Below are 23031 nucleotides of genomic sequence, written 5' to 3'. Positions count from 1 at the left end.
AAAATATTTAACATGTTTGAGTTATTTTTCAGCTTAAAATAGTAATTACCTAGGTTTCTGCGCAAAAAACTACAAAATATTTGAACACTAAAAAACACTAAAAAATATTTTTTAGTGTTCAAATATTTTGTAGTAAATTTACTATTTCTTTATATATTTTTAGTGTTTAAATATTTGGACTGTTTTATTTGAAGGACAATGTTACTCTTAAATAATATTAATATCTATCAATAAGTATACAAAAAATCTACTCGTTAGGGTTCCGTTATAGGGTTCTGTAATCAACGTTGACTACGGAAGCCTAACAAGCTGATTTTTGTATATTGATAGGTTATTAGTCATATAATTTAAGAGTAACATTGTCCTACAAATAAAACAGCTACCATTTTCGAGATTTTTCGTTTTTTTAATTGTATCCATACTTCCATACTAATATTATAAATGCGGAAGTGTGTCTGTCTGTATGTTACATCTTCACACCCAAACGGCTGAATCGATTTTGCTGAAATTTGGCATAGGGATACTTCGGGGAGAGGACATAGGAATTAGGATACCTTTTATCTTGAAAAAATGTAGGGTTCCCGCACGATAAACGAATTTTGGCGAAACGGAGGGCGTCATTTAGTTTCATAAAAGCCATAAGGTTAACCATTAAAATATTTTATAGTTAAGTACCAGATGCAGTGTGGCCATAAGAGCGATGGTGACGACTCTATTATGTTATATATTTTTTCGACAGACTATATTTCTAACGTTGCGTATCTACATTTTTGCTATCATGATTGTACTCGCTTAGGCAGGAAGCATCTATTTATTTTGACTATAAGCATAGAGAAAATATGTCTAGTATCTGCTACTCACTCGAGAGAATTGATTTTCGTTTTTGCACCGGTCGCCTGCGCAGGCATACGTCTGCACAGGTGGACCTCTCCGATAGACCGTGCACGCTACGGTTTTAATAGTAGGCATATTAATTTATGTTAGGTAAGGTCAAAACATAGTTTATAGAAATCCCTTTATTTTTGTACTTATTTACTTACATAAAATATTTTTACAATTGATACAACTTTATAAAATAATTCTACCTAGATACATCACAGAGTGGTAGGTAGTTAGACAGGTATAATAGGCCTTTGATTGGTATAAAAATGAAAAAATATGTATATTTTACATCTACATTTATCTACAACTTTTCACAACAACGATAACCCTAGTTAGGAATAAGTAAAAGTTCCTTCATAATTCGTAAAATATGCTACACAGTGTAAATTTATCTTAAAAATTGTCCATTGACATTAAATAAATAACTATGCTAGCTGAATGCTGATAGGCACCTTTGTTTAAGCTTTCGCGCATCACAATAATGTATGTAGTATCTACTTATTTCTAAATAAAATAACAAGTAAGTACAGTGCTCCCAAAGTAATAATGCACATAGAAATTTTCGTAATTTTTCGGCAACGGTCGTATTTCCCGAGCGTCGGAAGACGTCGCTGCAAGCGCTGTTTTAAACTTAACTTTATAGAAAAACAGCGCTTTGCAGCGACGTAGAGGCGTCTGACGTTGCTTGGACGTTACCGGTTACCATGGTAACGCCGCGATGGCTTCCCGCGGCCTGGCCACAGCGGCCAGGCCGCGGCGACCATCGAAAGTATGGTGTGGCCGCTTGACAGCGTGCGGCCAGGTGCGCGTGGTCTATGGCGGTTTCATATTAAGGTATAAATATCTCGATGGCCGCAGCGCGGCGGCCTGGCCGCCGCGGCTTGGCCGCTAGTCCGCGCCCGGGCTTATTGACGGACCGGCGACAGCGACAGCCACCGGCTAAGTATATGATAAATGATAATATTTACTTCTATTTCGTTTGAACAAGATGCAAAATGCAAGTGCATTGTTTGGGGCTCTTACGTTTCAATAGATTCGTGTGTTTTGGTGATTACGACAGTTAGCGAGAATTTCCTTTCATGCGCATTATTAATTTGGGAGTGCTGTACCACCTTGCAATAGCTAGCTGCTAGCTAGCCTGACGAGTACACCTGAGGCTGTAAACCCTATCCAGTTTACCTGGAAATTACCTTGTACGTATAGTGTGTATATACTAGCATAACAGCTAAACTATAATACACTCTTAAGCTAATCACAGTCTTATTTGTCCTGATATTATCTTGTTGTACTCCTCTGGTCCTAAGCTAACGTATTTGTTAAGTTTTGCGTCGAAATAAAACAACTGGTCCTTGCTCGCCGATGGGTTACATCCTTCTTTCTGTAGATCGACTTTTCGTAACTTGAAAGTAGCTGGAAAAAAAATTGAATTCATTAGTGTTTATAAATAGCAAGGCTTCAATAATAACAAGGTTAAGACTCAAGCCGTGGTGCAATACATTTCGATTATGAGGATGGTGGTTAAATATTTAATTTATTTTGCTTTTAGTATTTGTTGTTATAGCGGCAACAGATATACCCAATCTGTGAAAATTTCAGAAGCCTAGCTATAGCGGTTCTTGAGATACAGCCTGGAGACAGACAGACGGATAGACAGACATCGAAGTCTTAGTAGGTAATAGGGTCCCGTTTTTACCCTTTGGGTACAGAACCCTAATAACCTAATTAACGACAGAAAATAATAATACTCTAATATGTTATAACATGCAAAAAAAAATGTTCAAAGCCATTGCAGCGCCCTATCGTCAAATCTACTGATTTAAATCAGTCAGATAAATCAAATCTAAATTAGGTAATTTAGGAAATAAGTTATAGGTCGACCATAAAAACATTGTAAGTATAGTACAAATGTGAGGCAACATATACCTGTCATGTCCATACTCTTCATGACTCTGATGAACACAGGTCGGGAGTACTTAGGCAGGTCCTTCGCCATGTCCTTGGCTAGCTTGTCCAAGTCCAGGGTTCCGTCAACGTCCACGATACCACACATGCCCGCGCGTCCATCCGTGTTGGGGATCTGTGAAGTATACAATTAAGGTTATTTACTAAACAAGATTATAGTTCTTCCGTCCCTAGTTTTCTAAAAAGATTCATAACTATCTTCTCACTAATTCAGTACCGCGACTTTCTCCTATCTACTAAATTTTATAATAGTCGTATTTACTATTAATTCTGAATATCATGCCGTCTGCTTCGTTTATAAGAACAAAAGAGACAGCATACCTACGAGGGCTGCCTTTTAAGTTTTGTCGTTTGGAGGCAATCTAATAGATTATCACCATTTATTGTTTTTTTAAGAATTCTTCGCGATATTTAAAATGCTAATTGCATGCGTTCAAACCAGTTTTTAGAACATTTATTCCAGTCTGAAGTTGGGTAGTCAAAATGGCCGATTTTTAAGCGTAAACAGCTTCTTCAGGTGAGCTAAGCGTTGGCCACAAAGACTTTGCTTAATTTTGTGGAACTTATTAACATCCTTAGGGCTCAAGCCAGGGCGGTAAGGCGGATGATCAAAAATTTCAACGTTTTGGGTTCACAAATACATCTTTTGTTTGACCGGCGATGTGCGAACATGCGTTGTCATGGCCAGGAACATACGACGTCTTGAATCATTTTTTTCGAAATAGTGGCGCTGTGACCACCCTTTGTCACAATGGAGGCAAACATTTTTTTTTAAAGTGCTCTGTGAGTCCATGACTTTGGTCGATTTTGGCTCATTCTAGAAAACCCAGACAGTAGACTGCTGCTTAGAATTTGGATCATAAGCATATATCCAAAACTCTTCATCATTGAGCAAATTATAAATGTGCTTTGGCTCTCCTCGGTTGAATCGCTGCAGAGTTTTGCGACAAAAACTAACAAGGGCTATTTTTGGTCGTCGCTAAGCAAACAAGGTATCTTACGAGAAATCACAATTTTTACTCCAAGTTTTTCGTGCAAGACTTTTTGGACAGTGGTCCCTGAAATGCCCATGGATGCCTCTATTTCGCGATATATCACATGACGGTCTTCGAGGATTAGCTGCTGCACGGCTTCAATATTCTCTTGCGTTACGACGGTTTTTCGACGACCATCACGTGGCTGGTAACTGAGGCTGGACGCCCTATGTCCACTTTAAACTTCTAAATACCAGCGTTCTATAATCCTAAGACATGGTCCTGCATCACTAAGTACAGAAGTGATCTCCTCAAAACGCCGAAGTCACGATAATCAACTTCGTTAGTTGAAAAAAATTATCGCACGGAAATTTTCCTTTAACATTTCCATTTTTACAACCGACTTGTCACCTTTGAATAGACGATACAATAAGACTATTCCACCAATCTGAATAATTTCTTTTGTTTTTGAAATCCAAATACAAGGAGATTAAAATCTCATATGGCTTCTTTTTCAATGATCGCGGGAAGTTTACAAACGACAGAACTTAAAAGGCAGCCCTCGTATTACCTAAGCGTTAGTAATTTGTCATTAATCCTTATTCCTTTTACTAAAATATGATGGAACGATGGATCTGTTATGCTAAGTACTCACATACGGTTTTGCTCGATAGTTTTACTCGAAATCGAGCAAAAACCACCGTGTGGACCGCAAAAACTCACAGCTCGAAGGCTCGCATCGAGCCAGTTTGAAGGCTCGAATCGAGCCGGCTTGACAAATTTTTTGACACAGTCTCTTCCTTAGTTATTATTATTAAAAAACGAAAGCCCGAGCCGTGGTTTTAACTCTACATGATTGCTCGATCGAGCAAAACCGTATGTGAGTACTTACACTTACATTTTTACGCAAACTGTAATTTACCGAATTTGCTACGAAAGTAGCTAAAATTTTCGCCGGTTACTGCTGTCGCAGGTCATGTCACTTACGCGGGGGACAGAATGTGCTGACGTGGGTGACATAAGCGCTAGCGTAGAAACGACATTCAATGCTTGAGAATTCGTCCTCTGAATTGTAGAACAATCAAAGAACAATACATAACGATAAAAACTTGACAGGTGTCAAGGGACACCCGGATGGAGCGAAGTTTACTTCGCTCCATCCACCTCCGTGGTCTAGTGGTATAGAGCGCGGCCCTTGACTCGGAGGTCGTGGGTTCGATTCCCGCGTTGGAAACATGTTATTTCCAAGTTTGGTTAGGACAATGCAGGCTGATCACCTGATTGTCTGACAAGTAAGATGATCCATGCGTCGGATGGGCATGTAAAAAGTCGGTCCTGCGCCTGATCTCTCGCCAGTCGTGTCGGTCGTCCGTCCCACTGGGTTATGAGAGTAAAGGAATAGAGAGTGCTCTTGTGTACTGCGCACACACTTGGACACTATAAATTACTCCTGCGTAGCTGGCCTGGTTTCAATGAAACCGGCCACCGTCACCGAAACCGGTGTGGGAGCTATATGATACCCTTGGAAATGACTGCTGTTTTTTGTCCAGTCCAGTGTAGTTGTATAATAGAGAAAAGTAAGTCAGAAAGTGTCGTTACAACTTTTTCCGTCTGGCCCCTTTCGCAACGCGCGATAGTGAACTTCGTTCCAATTACCTCTACTCCATAAACGACAGCATCCCTCTGATCCGCGACCCGGGAAATGACGGCCTCCACCTCCGTGGTGCTGACGTTCTCCCCGCGCCATCGGAAGGTGTCGCCGGTGCGGTCGCGGAAGTATAGGTAGCCAAGCTCGTCCGCCACTAGGATGTCGCCTGGGGATACAAACGAGTCTCAATGATGCCTTAAATAAATAAATGATGATGATAGTTACAATACACTAGTGCCTGTTTTCACCAACGGTCCCCTAATGCTAAGTGTTCCCTTCCATAGCGATCTTTGCAGGTCAAATATATCTTAAAATAAATACATTTAAAAAAAGTTATGTTTTGCAAAAGTTCTTTGGAAGACGACGACCTAAGGACGAACGGACACACAAAAATTCGTGAAATCTTGAAGGATATTATGTACTCTTTAAATGGCTTATGGCCGCTAGGGGACCACTTAACGTTATAGGAGGCGGTTGGTGAAAACAGGAATAGGTCAACCAGTTGCGATAGAATTATTTAACTTGTAGCGCCACCTAGTATTCAGTTGCTGCAATCTACTGCCTCGGGAGTCGGGAAAGCAGGTCCATCCGCCACGCGGTACCGATAGTTTTCACCTAACGCCGCTAGATGGCGGCGAGTAAGTTTCTCCGCACGGGCAAAATATGATGATTGCGTCGGGCGGATTGAATTGCGTCTCTCGCTATTTTATTTAGTTTTTATTAGTTTTAACTCATGTGCAACACGTAAATAAACACAGTTTCTTATTACTGTGTAAATTTTAAAATTTGTATACCTACTATGATTCCATGGTCCAAACCGAATAATCTAATATTATTTCTCGCTTCGCCTCTTGTAAAAAAAACTAGTTGATATACTTTTATCGAAACTAAAGACCTTTGCCTAAATGTTCGAAAGTAGTTCGAAACGGGTGAAGTTTTAAGTTTAGGATAACGTTACCTGATATAAAGGCCGAATCGCCGTGCTCCAAAACGTCTCTTACAATTTTCTTATCTGAGGCATCTTTGTCGACGTAACCGAGGAATGCTCTGGATGGGTTGTTCGGCTTGATTTTACCGATGAACACTCCCGGTTCATTTGGTTTCGCTAACTGGAATAGATTGAAAGTAAGGTTAGTATTGCTTTCGATAAAGGCTTATTAGCCATCTAACCTAACCCAATCAAGACGTATTGGGCCAACAACCAACTAAGAATTATAATAGAGTGAACATGACTAGTGATTGAACAGTACTAGTGTTTTTGTGCTCTGTCCAATGGACAGAGCACAAAAACACTATATTTTTATTAAGGTTGCATTAAAAACTACCTCGTAGCTAGGCAAGGCGTGTGCTGTTGTAGCGAAAAGTTGTCGAATCCGAGTTAAGAGTTTCATTATTATTATTTTTAATAAAATAAGAGGGCAAACCAGCAAACGGTTCACCTGATGGAAAGCAACTTCCGTCGCCCATGGACACTCGCAACATCAGAAGAGCTGGCAGCGGCAGATGCGTTGCCGGCCTTTTAAGAGGGAATAGGGTAATAACTAATAGGGTAGGGGAGGGTAGGGAAGGGAATAGGGTAGGGGATTGGGCCTCCGGTTAACTCACTCACTCGGCGAAACACGGCGCAAGCGGTAGAGCCGGCTCATTCGTGCCGAAGCATGGCTCTCCCACGGCAAACATGAAGATTATGAATCAGGGGCCGTACTACGAAACCATTTCGATACTCAAACAATCGAACGAGAATGCCGCGTCCTACTGTAACAAACGAGAAATGACGTTGTTAGAGCAGGACGCGGCGTTCTTGTTAAATTGTTTGAGTCTCAAAACAGTTTCGTAGTATGCCTCAGGCCCAGAGCCCCTAGCATTAACTATTCAGTAATCTGACAACAAACCCACCTGGCACAGTCCCCTGGCGTCCCTGATGGGTTCGCCGGTGTCCTCGTCCACCTTGATGATGGCGATGGGGTACACCTGCGGAATGATGCGCGACACGAACCCGATCGCGCCTGTCTTGTTGTTTATGTTAACTGGAAGTAAAACGCTGTTAATGCTAAATTCAATGACGACTTCTATATTTCTCAATTTTAATATTAACTATAGAGATAAACCTAATAAATTAACGTTAGTTGACATCTCGTTATACATAACATTTTTTTTAATTTAAATCGTAAGAGGAGACCTGATTTGCGTACGATTGTTTCGTACGAGAATATGACTCGGAGGGATGCGGCCTACGCCGCCTACGGGATCGGAGGAATTGGAATTTGAGTTCATGCGGAAATAAACTGAGGCATATATGCAGGCATTCTTACAGCTAAGTTTTTCCTGGTATCACTGACGTGATTTTAATATCTAGAATTCAACCTACATTAGAATTTGAAATTAATATTTCATGGAATAATTGCAGAGTTTATCTACGTCATTCTGATGGTCGATACGAGATGAAAAGGGGTTTTCCACCTTATAAGTTATATTAATTTTTCCTAGAAGGTAAAATTTGCATAATACCAAGATATGGGTTAGATTTTAGAAAATAGATATCAGATATGCAATCGCATCCGCACGCATTAAATTAAATTGTTTCTTCGAAGGCGTATAACATAATATTATGAATTATGATTCAGATTAAATTAAGAATAGGTACTCTGTTGTTCTTAAATCTTACCTATATTAGCATTTCCTTCGGTGGCTCCATAAAATTCAACCACCTTTTTGATGCCAAAACGATTGACGAATTCAGTCCATATCTGCAAAAAAAAAAACACATTGTATAATTTTATTGTATCATTAAAATCTCTATTATAGATGGTTAAGAGTTAACCTAATATAACCTAAACAGACCCAAACAAAAAAAAACAGGCCATTTAGCCAAGACTTTTTCTTTAATGCTTCGTTATAGAATCGCCGATCAAAATGTATGGAATTGACATGAGCATTCGTTAATATGACTTTAACGTTCGACTCGTCTTATGTCAATTCTATACATTTTGAGCGGCGATTCTGTAAAGAAGCGATAACGAAAACATCTTGACTCACCCCCCTGATGTTCTAAATGCTTTAAGAAGCGAGAGAGAGAGAGAGAAAGATACTCACGGTTGGTCTCATTCCGTTGCCGTAGACGGTGCGGACCTTGTGCTGTCTGTCCGTCGCCGAGGGCGGGGTGGCCAGCACGTACCGGCACATCTCGCCGATGTAGTGCGCGGCCTGAAATCGTGTAACACCATCCTATTAATAAAGATAGCTAGCTACCAGTAGGTCTGCTACGAATCCCTTTCGAGACTCAAATAATCGGCTGAGAATGCCGAGTCCCGCTCTAACAACGTATTTTTCTCGTTTAGACTGCGATAGGATGCGGCATTCTCGTACGATTGTTTGAGTCTCAAGACGGTTTCGTGGTACGGCCCCTGCTTACACAGACACAGACAGATCCGCCAAATGCATTTTTGGTGTTCCATTACCTAAAAAGCGGTTTCAATAATTTTCTTGTCAATAAGGAAAATCAAGTTGGAGATCAGCTTTTATTTTTAGAATAGACTTGTAATACATACAAATCAAGGCAACGTTGCTTCCATCCTATTCCAAACTGTTGCTCTTTACTTACGGTAGCATTATATTTGATGCAATCCCGGAAGTATGCAGACGCGGAGAACTTGGTTCGGAGCGCGATGGTGCAACCGAAGATTAAGGCCATGCCGATGGTGATGACACCACCGGCGGAGTGGTACAGCGGCATCGGACAGTAGATCACGTCGCTCGACCGCAGGCCGCCCAGGAAGTGCACTCCCGATGACATGAACAGCATTCTGAAAGGTAAAGATTACACGTTAAGCCTGGATAAGAAGCTTTGAAAATCCTTCCAATTGAAGCATTTAATACTATTATTTAAAGTTGATGGCTCGGCTGAAGTAAGCACTTATTAAAACACTCGTGTGCAGAAACTCGACACCAACAGAATAACAACTATAACTACCTTCAGACACATCTAAACCTCTATCAACCGCACTTGATACTTAAAATTTTAAATGATAGATAACTTTACGGTACTTATAAAGTTTTATTTTTATTTATTGTTCACTATACAATTATTAGGGTCTGTTTCACCACTTTTTGATAAGGTTCCGGATAGGCTTACTTGACAGATTCCCCATAGTCTATCTGTCAAGTTAAGTGGTAGATAGCCTTATCAGGAAGTGGTGAAACAGGCCCTTAGTGTGTGGAAATTTATTGGGACGTTTATCAGTAAATGTGAACCTGTGTGAAATCTTCATATTATGTAACTATCAATCATATAAGCAATCGTTTACTCTGAGTGCTGCCGCACTGACGAATTTAAGCACACAAAGTACGCAGTAACAACTAACCTAGATGGGGATATAACAGCTGCTTTGGGTAACCCAGTAGTCCCTGACGTGTATATGTACAGCAGGCGGCCGTTGAAGCCTTCGCCCTCTGACATAGACCAGGAGGCAGGGGGCGTGGTTTCCAGCATGTGGGTCAAGTCGTCAGGCGTCTCTGCCACCTTGACGGCCTCGGGCGAGGTGTTGAGAGGACGACGAGTGAACCGAAGCAGCCGGATGGACGGACTGAGGTCCTTCTTTATGTCGTTCACCGCTAGAAAGAAGAACAGTAGGTAAATTGGTTGCTGCTAATAAGCCTAAGGGCCCGGGTCCGTACTCTAACAAACGTGAAATGACGCTGTTAGAGCAGGACGCGGCATTTCGGTTCGATCGTTTGAGTCTCAAAACGGTTTCGTTGTAGGCCTCCAGATTACACGTACCGAGCAGGGTTGCCAGATTGGGCGACAAGTAGCCAATTGGGCTAATTTGCGGTCCTCCGCGGCTACAAAAAATTTGGAATGGCGACTTATCGCCTGTTGGGCGACACGGTTTTTTACTTATCGCCTATTGGGCTACTGCCTACTATTGTATTTTCGTGAACGCGGCCATAATATCAACGAACGCAGCGATGCGTTGTCTATGCGCGGCCACTTTCACTCATAATCTGTGGTTCGCCGCGTGGGTGGCTGTTGAATATCATTCTGTTCAGGAGCAGAGAGAGCTCCGGTAGGAGTGTTAGTGTTCTGTGAGAGAGAGGCAGTAGATATCATAGATAATCTATACTAATATTATAAATGCGAAAGTATCTCTGTCTGTCTGTCTGTCTCGCTTTCACGCCAAAACTACCGAACCGATTGTAATGAAATTTTGTATACAGATAGTCTAAAGCCTGAGAAAGGACATAGGCTACTTTTTTACTGGAAAAAAGGGTTGTAAGAGGGTGAAAATAAGAAAATTTGTTCAAATTAAGTTAGTTCCAAAAATTCATACTAGATGGCGCCTTACGTCTCTTACATCGCGCTAACGCTTGCCCAACATCTTTCTATAAGAGGTGGTATCATCGTGAATTTGAGTTTCGATTTTTTTCGTAAATACATAATTTTAAAATAAATACTATGAATTATAGATTTTCATTGCTAAATGTCACTTTTATAGTTGGGAAAAAAACCCCAAAAAATAAAAACAACTCGTTACCACTAATGCAAATTTACAAGTATCCAATTAAACCAAGAATCTTATGTTATATTATATAAGCTTATTGAATTAAACGAAGCAAGTCTCCTTAAAATATTGATAAAATTACATGTAAATACATAACTCTAATGTAATAGAACAGTAGCATATAATATTATTCATACGTTTTATTGACATTACGTTTAATTACCGTGTTTCTTTTTTATTGGGCTACTTTGGGCTATCTTTTTATCGCGAAGTGGCGATTTGATCTGTCTTTGATCTGGCAACCCTGGTACCGAGTATTACGAGTGGAGTGCCGAGTGGCAAGACGGTGCTCTCGGCCCTGACCTCTATAATACACTGGACAGGCAATCGCTGTCAATAAAATATTCCTATTTGAAAGTCGCCATATTGGCGCTGATTGCTATGTGAAAGCAGTGGTGAGTGTACTTGGAACTACTATTTTGCAAATGGCTGTTGTCATTTTCTATATAAATTAGTTCACAGTACGCTCACCGCGGCAGTGTCTCGGCCAATCAAATTGCATGTTTTCACTGTCTCGCCGCGTTACTCGGTAGGTGTGATCATTGCTTATGACAAAATTCCCTTGAACTTAGAAACAAAATTTGTTCGCACCAGGAATTTAATCCACGATTTTTTATTTAAGAGCCAAATTCTAAACTATTTCTGTGGGTGTTATTTCACACGACATACTTTAGAGTTTAGACTTTAGAAGTTTAGAGCATCTTAGATGTATCTTTTAGGTAGAGCCCAATTCCATCTTATTATTTGTCTTGCTTTTTCTTATATATTATGGTACATTTTGAAGTTACACGAGTATAACCATAGTATAACTATCATGAGAATAATTTTACTCCTTTAATTTACTCTAGGGTATTATCGTTTGCATTTTACCAAGTTACTTACAGAGTCACAGAGTATGAAATAAAATGTCAATTACAGTTCACAACGACACCGACCGTGACAGTTGAACCCAAAGAGAATATAATCACTACGTTGAACCCTGTTGTGCAACTATTCTCAGTTTAATATTTACTCCACCAAAATAGCCCGTGTAAATATTTACTCCCGTGTAATTGCCTCATTCGTGGATTAGAAGTTGGAAAAAAGCAAAACCAGCTTACTGATTGATTGATTGACTGATTAGGAGACAGTTATACTCGAGTAAAATTTTATTCCAGTTTGGTCGAATCCGCCCAAGAATAAATTGTTTCCGTCCTCACAACTTCCACATTTTTTTATGTTTTATATTTTGCGATACTGCTTCTAAATAATTGAAGACGCTAGTGGATGAAACAGGTAAATAATGGAGCCTCCATATTTGTGCAAAAAAATGGCAATTTATTTTTAGGGACGAGAAAATAATTTGAAATAAAAAATGTGGATTTTATATAGCCATCAGATACCTACCTATATAAGCCAGATGATGAAGTAGATAAGGTACACCGTACAAGGTTTGTTCAAATTATAAGGAATAAAATCTGCAGTAATTCTTGTTATGTTGTAAAATGTTAATTATCTGGTTCTACCACTCACGTATTTGATAGTATGCAGATAAAGTAGATTTAAGAGCAAGAACAAAAACGTGCTTACAATAGTCACGCGCTTACAGTTTAAAAATAATGCACATTTTTTTTTATTTTATTTGAGTAAGTATCTCATAAAAGTTGTGATAAAAGTGAAGAAACCATATTATTATTACTAAAAGCGCAAGCCGTTTTTTGTTAAGTTTTAAAAGAGAGACCACTTATGAACCGCATATTAATGGACGTCGGTTTTACCTTGTACTTAAATTTTGTCATGCTAACAGCCATCATTTCCAAGGTCAAGGTCGAATTATAATATAAAAGTAATTAAAAAATGCAAAACTATATGTTTAACATTTTACGGAAGACATTATAGAGAGGAAATGTCAACATTTACTTAAAATTTAAGTAAGGTACATTAATTTTATCTTTACTAAAACTATTATATAAATTTAACGTGCTTTTATCCTTACTCTTAGCCCCAATTTCACCAACGACTGTTAAAGTTAACGCCGGAATAAGCATGACGTTACCTCTTTCGATTTTCATATGAATGAAAGAGAAGACCTTACATTTTAACAAGCTGTTAACACTAACAGACGTTGGTGAAATTGGGGCCCTGATAAAAGGAAAATAAGGAACTCGTATCCTGGGGCTACGAAAGCTACGCGGCTACGCGGGGTGCTGACCCATTTTTTTTTTAAGTTTTAATTTTATGGATTATCTTAGAAACTTAAGATTTTTTTTATAATTGATGCCTAGGTGGTTTACGTACGTAAACCACCTAGGCATCAATTATAAAAAATTAATATTATACTTTAATAATTATTAATAAAATTAAATAAATAGGTATTTAACAATTATTGTGTTTTTTGTATGGGAGCCCCATACAAAAAACAATTGTTTGCCTATTTTAGCTCTATAACGGTAGGGACCCTTCGTGCGCGAGTTTGACTCGCACTTGTTTTATTTATGGTTGAACTCAGGATTAACTCAGGTTAAACTCAGGATCGTTGTATTCTCTGTTAGCTAGTGATACCTGCGTCGAACTCGCTGCCGTAGATGAAGGCGTCGCACTTGGCGATGTTGATGGAGTGCAGCAGCGTGAGGCCGGTCTGGTTGGTGTTGATGAGCGGGGCGATGCCGCCCACGCGGGTGACGCCGAGCCACAGGGCCGGCATCTCCGGATAGTTGCTCGCCATCACCGCCACGGTGTCGCCGCGTTTGATGCCCAGGGATTTGAGCACCGCCGACACGCGGAGACTGTAGTCTTCTACCTGTAAGACTCATTGGTTAGGGTCAATTTACTAGGCACTAGAGCAGAGTCGAAGCCCATCGAAGCGAATTACCAAAACAGAACATGACGTACACATTACTTTTGAAATTTTAAAAAGAAATGCGCATTCTAGCGAATTCGCGCGAATGCCCACGACCAACGGTAAGTGGTCTCGCAGAAGTAATGTGTGCGTTACACTCTGGAATTAAAGTTGAATTTGTTATGTTTAGTTTTTGGTATTTCGCTTTGATGCGCTTCGACTCAACGCTAGAATAAATTGACCCTTAGGAATTTAAGATGATGCCTGCGACACTTTAGTATTTATTATATTAGAGTGTAAAAAGTATAAACTGGGGCCCTATTATGAGCTCTTAAATCCATTCACTTTACGTCCTTATACAGTCAGATAAGGACGTAAAAAGAATGGATTTAAGAGCTCATGATAGAGGCCCTGTAATGTAGTCAAGCAGACATGAGTTTCCGAGCAAGCTTCGAAAAAAGTCTATGCCTAAGTAGCGTAAGCGCAGCCTGCCTTTCTTTGCGCACGTTTTAAGGGCCGTCCTACGGAGATTCCGTAATTTACCATATTTAGAGCCTTATAAACTCATAATTTGAAAGCTACAAAGTTATAATAAAAATACAGCAATAACCTTCAGTATATCAACATTCCTTTCCCCGTTTTAAATTTTCTATTTTTGTTAATTATACTTATGATACCAATTTATTTATATTCAAGCATACATTCAGCATCTCCTTAGTATTTAAATAAAAGTAATTTGTAAATACAAATTACTTTTATTTGAAACGCACGCCAATAGATCGACAATATCTTAAACTACATATTCCCCGTTTTCATTTTTTTAGGTCAATTTTGAACTAAGATAAGTAAAAAAAAATAGGGTTTGGTGTGATCTCGGCAACGCGGCAAATGTATGGTCAAGGTCGTTTGCTCGGGGGACGGCCTTAAAGCACCTATTTTTAAATGCCCGTGAAAAGACTGAGTAGCAAACATATATAATATTTTTGTGGCCGAGTGAAAAGACAAGTAAATAGTTACCTAAGTCTTTTTCAAAGTTTCTATAGTTTATCCCTAATTGGTGACTCGTGTATATTATTTATATCAGCCGCATCTCCATAACCAGTAATTTTTTTTGGGTTTGTGTTAATGATTCGCTGCCATTTGAACTTTAAATTAACATGAAGTTCATTTAAAAATTATAGTAGGACTAAGTTATTACAATATTATTATGAAAAAATTAGTGATGATACATGCCTACGAGCGTTCTTGAATGAATATTTTTAGGGTTCCGTACCCACAGACAAGATAAAAACGGGACCCTACGAGTTACGACTAACGGCCATTCCCAATATTTGATCTATCTCTGATTTTGCGCTACTAGAGATAGGAATAGCTCACAATTGACATAAAATATATGTATCTAATGTCTAATGTGAGCTATTCCTATCTTTAGTAGGGCAAAACCAGAGATAGATCAAATATTGGGAACGGCCGTAAGACTTTGATGTCTGTCCGTCTGTCTACCTTTCTGACGCAGATTGTGTATTTCTGTTGCCGGTATAACAACAAAATATACTAAAAACAAAATAAAATTAATATTGACGTGATTTTTTTGGCCTTTTTTGCTCAATATCAATAATGTCAACAGGTGCACACTTGAAATTTTCACAAAGGCGTATTATGTGTACTTTAATAAAAATTAAGGCGGCTCCCATAGGTACGAAAAACACAATTTTGGGCTATTTTTGCATTATAACTGTACGGAACTCTTCATGCGCGAGTCCGGCTCGCACTTGGCCAATTATTTTAAACCACCAGCCAAGGTCACGATGGGCACATACCTGTTGGAAAGTCCACGTCTCGTTTTCGAAGAGGAAGCAGGCTTTGTGGGGATGCTTCTTGACGACGGCGTGGAATATGTCCGGCATCGACCAGTTCTTCTTGGTGAAACTGCCCGACATCCTCAAGATCTTGATGTAACACCATAGTGCTCTGGAACAAGAGTATCGTATATTTTTTAAAGTTTTGCTTATTCGAGTACTAGCTCACCCGGCAAATGTTGTTTTGCCAAATAAATTATTTCGAGTACATTAATATATTAATATATTTAATATTTATACATACATAAAAGTAGATAAAAACCTATTCCTATGTGGTTATATTATACTATGTCTAAAAGTGAAAAATGAAACAGTGCTTTTAAGCGCTCCATTACTTGTACTATTAATTATCTATTCTGTGGCTCACTGAACAATTTAAATTATTAATAAATTCTTCATTGAGCGCTTAAGTTGCATAAGTTAAGCGTAAAGCACTACTTAATTCTTGTGAAATTTCCATCCGCAAATTTTTACTTACGAATTATCGTATAAAACATTTCCGGCACATCTATCTCATATCTTTAAACGAGCAATTCTTGTATACAAGAATTGCTCGTTTGGAATAATAATTGGAATTTTGGAATCGGCCTAGCAACAATTTTGAATCAGTTTTTGCGCAATGTTTTTGCTCTATAAAACACGAATATAAACATTTGCACGTGTCCACTAATGGCTCATTTACAATTTACTTTAATGTTCGTATTAATTACTCTGCATAAATTATGTTTTTCTCGCAATTTTTAAGTAGTATTTGATAGAGCCGTGTGAACTTACGTACGTGTTACTACAGCGATTTTTATTAAAAATATGACATCCTTTAAAATTGTGCCAAAATCCTAGCAAGAAGTTACCTAGAAAGCACTTTTTACCTAACCGAGTGGAAGTGGTCTGGAACAGACTTCCTAAAAGTTTTGTAATGGCTGCTAGTGTGGTTACACAAATAATAATAAATAAATATTGTGGTTCTTGAGTTACAGCCTGGAGACACACAGACAGACGGACAGACGGACAAACATCGAAGTCTTAGTAATAGGGTCCTGTTTTTACCCTTTGGATACGGAACCCTAATAAAAGATCCGTAACTAAATTAAGTAAATATTTAGTGATAGTCTACGAATTATTATATTTAGTTTAAAATATATCTAATATAGTCATAAAAATATAAAAAGTTTCATCTAAAATAATAATATTTAAATCGAAGTATAGTATCTATCAGTCCCGTTACTTTCAAACTATCATCAGTTCAAAATTGTATTACCTATCCTTTACAAGCCAGGGAGAATACCAATTTTGCAGAGAAAAGTCTAACAACAGGGCGCAGTACCTACAACCAGTTCTCTGGCAATGACCGCCAATGTAGAACCTTGAAGGTTTACTTCAAGTACTCGAAACCTGTACTACAGTACCGGTATCACCAATTGAAGGTATAAACACTAATTGTAGAGCTCACCTTCTGGTGCCTTCTCACTAAAAATAAGTAAGTAAGTATAATATTTAAATCAGGAAATGACTTGCAGCGCATTCTGCATGAGGCTGTTTTTACGCTTTCATTTCATATGCATTTTATAAAATATAAAGCAGCCTTTCCCAAAGTGGGCGATAACGCCCCATTGTGGGAGCTGAAGGTCTGAAAGGGTGTGGGATCCAGAAAATGGGGGCGTTGTGTAGAGGCTTGCGGGGAGATTTATTTCATCTGGATGCATTTTAAATTGAAACAAAGGGGGCGCTAAAACATAGTTTGTTCTCCAAGTGGGCAGTAGACAAAAAAAGTTTGGGAATCTCTGATATAAAGCATACTAATCGATAAAGATACTGTGTAGCTAGTTTAAGGGGGCGACTAACCCTAAAGTGACGATTTTATAATTCATTTTTATACTTGAAAATAAGCCCCGAATTGTTTCATTTTCTAAACATAGATACTTACTACATTATATTTCCGAGAATTCGATCTGAGCAAAAACACGATATCTTAAAATTTTCTCGATAGAAAAAAATCACAAAGATGCATCTAATTTTCACGAATTTTTCATTTATTGCCATAACCGTGCATTGAACTAAGTTAATATTTTAATACATTGTATAAAATTCTATCATTGAGAGATCGACCTAGCGGATTTTTTAAATGTTGTATATTTATCGAGTTATTAAGAAAAAACTAATTTGGCGATGAATCTGCGTCGTTCTTTTTCACCTGGCATATGAAAGACGGGCGTGAGTGTGAAGAGCGATGTTTGATTTTTGGGGTTAGTCGCCCTCTTAATAAAATTTGTTATAAAGAAAGTTTGGGTTCCGTGACTTTGAACGGATGCAGGAAATATAAATTAAAATATTATTTCTCAAAAATTAAAAGGTTTGTTTCTTGTGCTGAAGTGCGTTTTGTACGTTCGAACGTAAGTTTGAACCTATTCGAATAATATATTATAATGCACTTATTTAGTACCTTACTCATGTTTTATAATATAATGTACCATCGAGAAAATTGATTCCAATGCAGTTGACAGACCAACGTTAGTTGGTCGGATCATATCAATTCAATGTAAATTGTGATCTGTCGGCTGGGTTTGACGTAACGCGACCGTACTGCGTAGGTCCCCCATCTGCCTAGGAATCAACTTCTCTGATAGTAATAATAATAATAATTTATAAATCTAGGGCTAATCAGAGATACTTTGAAGTGTTCTTGTTTTTATCATGTTTTATAATTTTAATACTCTATAATTAATAAATAATTTAGATAAGTAACAAATGAATCCTTATCAGACTTTCTGCACGATTGTAAAACTCAAAGGTCGCCAAAATCAAAGGTCGCAATTCGCAATACGTAAGCGATAAAAACTCAAAAAGAATATTTAAATGTAGATTTTAAGGCCAGGTAGGTAATTTACATGACTTTGAATCAATAATAAACAAACAAATAGTGACTTCTAAAACCCAAAAAAATACACATTGATATTTACTTAATGTACTTTGACAATTTGTGGTTCGAAACATAATATTATTGAAAACTTCACTCGATCAAAAATAACTCCGAAGAGGAAGGTAAATTCGATAATTTGTGATATATGTCTTATTTTTCTTGAAGTTTACTTAGTTATTACTTTCAAAAATCATATTTACGAAAATCTCATAACTTAAACAAGAATATGTGGTTACATTTGGGTTACATTTCGCATTTTGGTCTTTATCAAATCTAAGTGAATAGTATAATTTTCTCCTACTTCTCCCTATCAAAGACGTGGCGAGCGTCGTAACCGCCACCGTACAAGGCGCGCTGATATTATGAATGTTATTTTAATGTCCATTACGTCTATATTCGTACTGACAGACATCGACCTGCTAATTTTAGGGACTACCTGGCCTTAAGTAGAAGTTATTACACTATAACTAGTATACTAGATTGTAGAAGTTACCGAATTTGTAAGTTAAGACCAGGATATAAGATGGGTTCTTTTGAAACAATAATTAATGAATTTAATGTACATATAATATGATGTGTACAGACTTCCTTCTAAGTATGTATCTCAGATCATATAAAGGTATGTATGCACAATAATAAAATTATTTATTTTACAATAACTAGTATGTAATTACAAATTGTGGATCCCTCAGTAATCCTTAACCGCGCGTATGCCGCTTTTTTTTTTGTAAAAACTATTGTCCCAGGACTCAAAGTAGCTCCGCGATTCACCACCACAGTTCAATGGCTAAAACAATAAAAGGTAACCGACAGACAGAAAGACACACTGTTGCTTTGCAATAGTTTTATAGACAACTATAAAGCAAGCTACTTCTCGTTCAAATCGCGAAACCGACATTGCTAAAATTGAGTTTGGAGATATACGTATTGTAGTCCCGGGATACGAAATAGCTGATACTTTTTTTTACAGTTCCAGCGTGATAACGAGTAATAATAATACCAGACTACAAGTGCAGCATAGGTCAGGGATGGCGAACCAATGGCACCCTTAAGCCACCAGTGGCACGCGACATAAAATTTAGAGCACGCCCGCGCCACTGCTCCCAACACTACGTGGGAGAGCCATGCTTCGGCACGAATGGGCCGGCTCGACCGGATAAATACTACGTCCTCACAGAAAACCGGCGTGAAACAGCGCTTGCGCTGTTTCGCCGAGTGAGTGAGTTTACCGGAGGCCCAATCCCCTACCCTATTCCCTTCCCTACCTTCCCTTATTCCGTTCCCTTTCCATCCCTACCTTCCCCTATTACCCAATTCCCTCTTAAAAGGCCGGCAACGCACCTGCAGCTCTTCTGATGCTGCGAGTGTCCATGGGCGACGGAAGTTGCTTTCCATCAGGTGACCCGTTTGCTCGTTTGCCCCCTTATTTCATTAAAAAAAAAAAAAAAAAAACTAGAATCGAAATTATTCTAACCAACAATGATTTGGTTATAGATCCTCTACACAGTGGGCACCAAATTAGGCAAATTTTGAAATCGCATAGGATGACAAAAATATTGAATGGCACGTTTATGAGTTAACTGAAGATTTCTTCAGAAACATTAATACGAAAAGGGTCGCCATCACTGGCATAGGTATTCCTCGCCGAAAGTCCTTCAACATTTTGTAAGTACGGAGCGTACAGCCAGATTACGAAAAACTGAACGCGCATCTTAACTTGAAACTTTGTTAATGCCTTAACGTCGATAAGATCTCAATTTTTAAAGAAGGAGGGAAAGAATAGATAGTCTACCTTTCAATAGTAGAAATTCTTTTGGGCATGCAAGCATAGAGTTGTTAGATTCTATCGACCCAAATTATAGAGCAAGGGTGGCCAACACGCGGCCCGCGGGCCACATGCGGCCCGCCGCGGCCGTCTGTTACCTTGTGGCCCGCGGAGCCGAGCACATTATTTTTAAAGTAAAAAAATTTAATACTAAAATTACCATAACATACCTACTTTAAAAGCAAACAAACACTTCTTTTCTTTTACTTTTAAAATCAACACATGCTTTATCAACATAAAGTGGGGCTGACTTTAAAATAACGTACTGAGCGCGTGACTGGGGTGTTTTCTTTTTTTATTAGTCTTATTACAGTACATTTTTTGTTCTAAGCTCTAAGTTCTAATAGGAAAAATTAGTATCCGATTTTGGCTGTGCGCAATCTTATCTGGCGCGCACTACGAGTATACATAAAATTTGGTAGTGCGGCCCGGGGTAAAATTCTACATCAAAATTTTGGCCCAAGTGTCGAAAAGGTTGGCCATCCTTATTATAGTGTTTTTTCTAATTTGACCTATTACACAATTGACTTTATTAATATCCATTATAATAAATACACGAATTCGAGATGAACTTAATTAAAAGCAGCGTGGTGATTTCAAAATGAGAAATAAAATAGAGGTAGTACAGAAACAAGAAATTTCAAGTGACCCTATATAATATGAACTAGTTATTTCCTTTTAGACGCGGAAGTAAACTGTAACAAAATTATTTTAATTAATTCTAATTTTATGCTACTTTTATGTTACTCACGATAAATCTCTCGGCGCTGTCTGTATGGCCACCCATATCCATCTCCAGTAGAAGGCTATGATGTATATTACGAAGAGAATCGCGAAGACCTGCAGACTGGTCTGCCAGTCCTGGAAGACCCAGGCGACCGTGCAGGCCGCGATCAGCACGCCCAGGGCTAGCACCATGGCGATCACTTTCCCCCAGGGCACCTTTGATGTCACCACTCTCTTCCCCTCCAGGTCTTTTTCCTTCACCTAAAACAGCGAACGCTCAAAGGAAAATGACACATGTACCGGCGAACAGCTGAAAATATCGTAAGATAAGATACGCGTATCGTTGTATTAGGGCCCTTCCACACGAGGTTTTTTACGCTCGTTTGTATCGACACAAACAAAAGTTTAACGCTCAGCATATAAGTTGATCGAAGCACTCAGCAAACGCAAGGAAGCCAACACGTTTAAACGTTTTATATCTGCCAAAACGCGATGAATACGCGCAGAAGACGAGCGCATCAGAAACGCGCGTCGTCAGTGCCCAAAAAATACGTCTTGTAGAAAGGCCCTAAGAATCGAAGATTAGCGGTATACTATAATGATTACAAAGATTTGGAGAACTATAGTCAGGACAATTTAAGGTGGCACAAGCGGTCATTGACCTTCTAGTCTAAAAGCTGTGTGAAAAATACTCGCACTACATTCTGTTAACATAGGAATAAAATTTAATTTTCTATCATAGTTTAATCGGAAAACGTCTTGGTAACTCTTAACATATTAATTTTTTTTAGGTTTTTGTATGATGGCGGCGTTAGTTCTTTTTTTCGCCACGTTCATTTAAACCTTAAAGCCTTGTCGGTCGGCCGGGACCATAGGAGACATTTTATAGTATCCAAGACAGAAGGTATGTAATACACAAGAACACTCTACCTATAGCGTTCCGTCTGGACTTCTGGAGCCGTCCTTTACTGTCATAGCTAAGTGGGTCAGTTGATCAGATCATAAGCCGAACCGACTAACTGAATTGCTATTGTAGAGTCCCCAAGTCTAGTTAAGCTTTAGCCACTAGACCATGAAGGGATATGTACATTATACCTGGTTCAAATTGTATTTCCAACGCAGTTATCAGCTCACGAGCGTCCGTGGCCTAATGGGTAGACCTTCGGTTCGCACTTCTAGAGGGTGCAGGTTTGAACCCGGGTGGAGGCGTGTACCTATGAGACATTTTCTGATCTCAAGTACATAATACGGACGCTCGTACGGTGAAGGAAAAACATCGTGAGGAAACCCGCACATAGTTGGTCCCAGACGTATTGACTAGTTCTTGCCTCTGGACTAGGCCGACTATGATGCGAGAATGCCGTATGCGCTTGGGCAACCATACGGACATTTAAATCTTGTCCCAGGCACTACAGTATTTGAGGAGTGGTTACTTCGCTCTGAAAAATACTGTATAAATCATCCACAACGGATGTAAAGGCCTAGTTTTTTATCAGCTCACTCATAAATTTACTAAAAATATCCATTTTAATTTTAAAGAAAAAGGTAAGAAGAAAGGCACGTAATGAACTGATCAAAATGCAAACACAAACGTTCTTTGCATTGGAAACTGCGCAAACGCAATTGAAATTCATTTTCCGTGCTACGTCGAGTCGCTCAATGTTCGGAGTCAAAGGTTGCTTACCTCTGTGTTGTTGTTTATTGTCTTGCTCATGTTGCTACTGTGTACGTTCGACATATTGAAATTAACTCAATTCCAGAAATGTCTGCTCATTCAATCTTCATTTTTACGTATTAACCTGTAACAATAAAAAATAGTTGATTGCTTCAAGATAATCAATTGAAAGTTCGAGACTTTAATA

At 38.7% G+C, this 23031-nt stretch overlaps 1 protein-coding gene across 1 annotated transcript; it reads right to left on the bottom strand.

Annotated features, from left to right (window-relative positions):
- Nucleotides 1–1862: 1862 nt before the first annotated feature.
- On the bottom strand, nucleotides 1863–22968 carry LOC121727396 (long-chain fatty acid transport protein 4-like). The gene is made up of 13 exons (XM_042115232.1): nucleotides 22854–22968; nucleotides 21195–21430; nucleotides 15663–15813; nucleotides 13566–13803; nucleotides 9828–10077; nucleotides 9068–9269; nucleotides 8560–8670; nucleotides 8132–8213; nucleotides 7363–7493; nucleotides 6425–6575; nucleotides 5475–5632; nucleotides 2806–2959; nucleotides 1863–2292 (listed from the first exon to the last, which is right to left on the bottom strand). Exons 1-13 carry the CDS (start codon nucleotides 22905–22907, stop codon nucleotides 2135–2137), a joined length of 2076 nt encoding a protein of 691 aa, XP_041971166.1. The 5' UTR covers nucleotides 22908–22968; the 3' UTR covers nucleotides 1863–2134.
- Between the last annotated feature and the right edge of the window lie 63 nt (nucleotides 22969–23031).

Source organism: Aricia agestis, chromosome 1 (assembly GCF_905147365.1).
Source record: "Aricia agestis chromosome 1, ilAriAges1.1, whole genome shotgun sequence".
In the NCBI taxonomy this organism is placed as follows: domain Eukaryota; kingdom Metazoa; phylum Arthropoda; class Insecta; order Lepidoptera; family Lycaenidae; genus Aricia; species Aricia agestis.
Note: the sequence above shows the minus strand (reverse complement) of the source record. Positions and strands in the feature narration are given on the sequence as shown.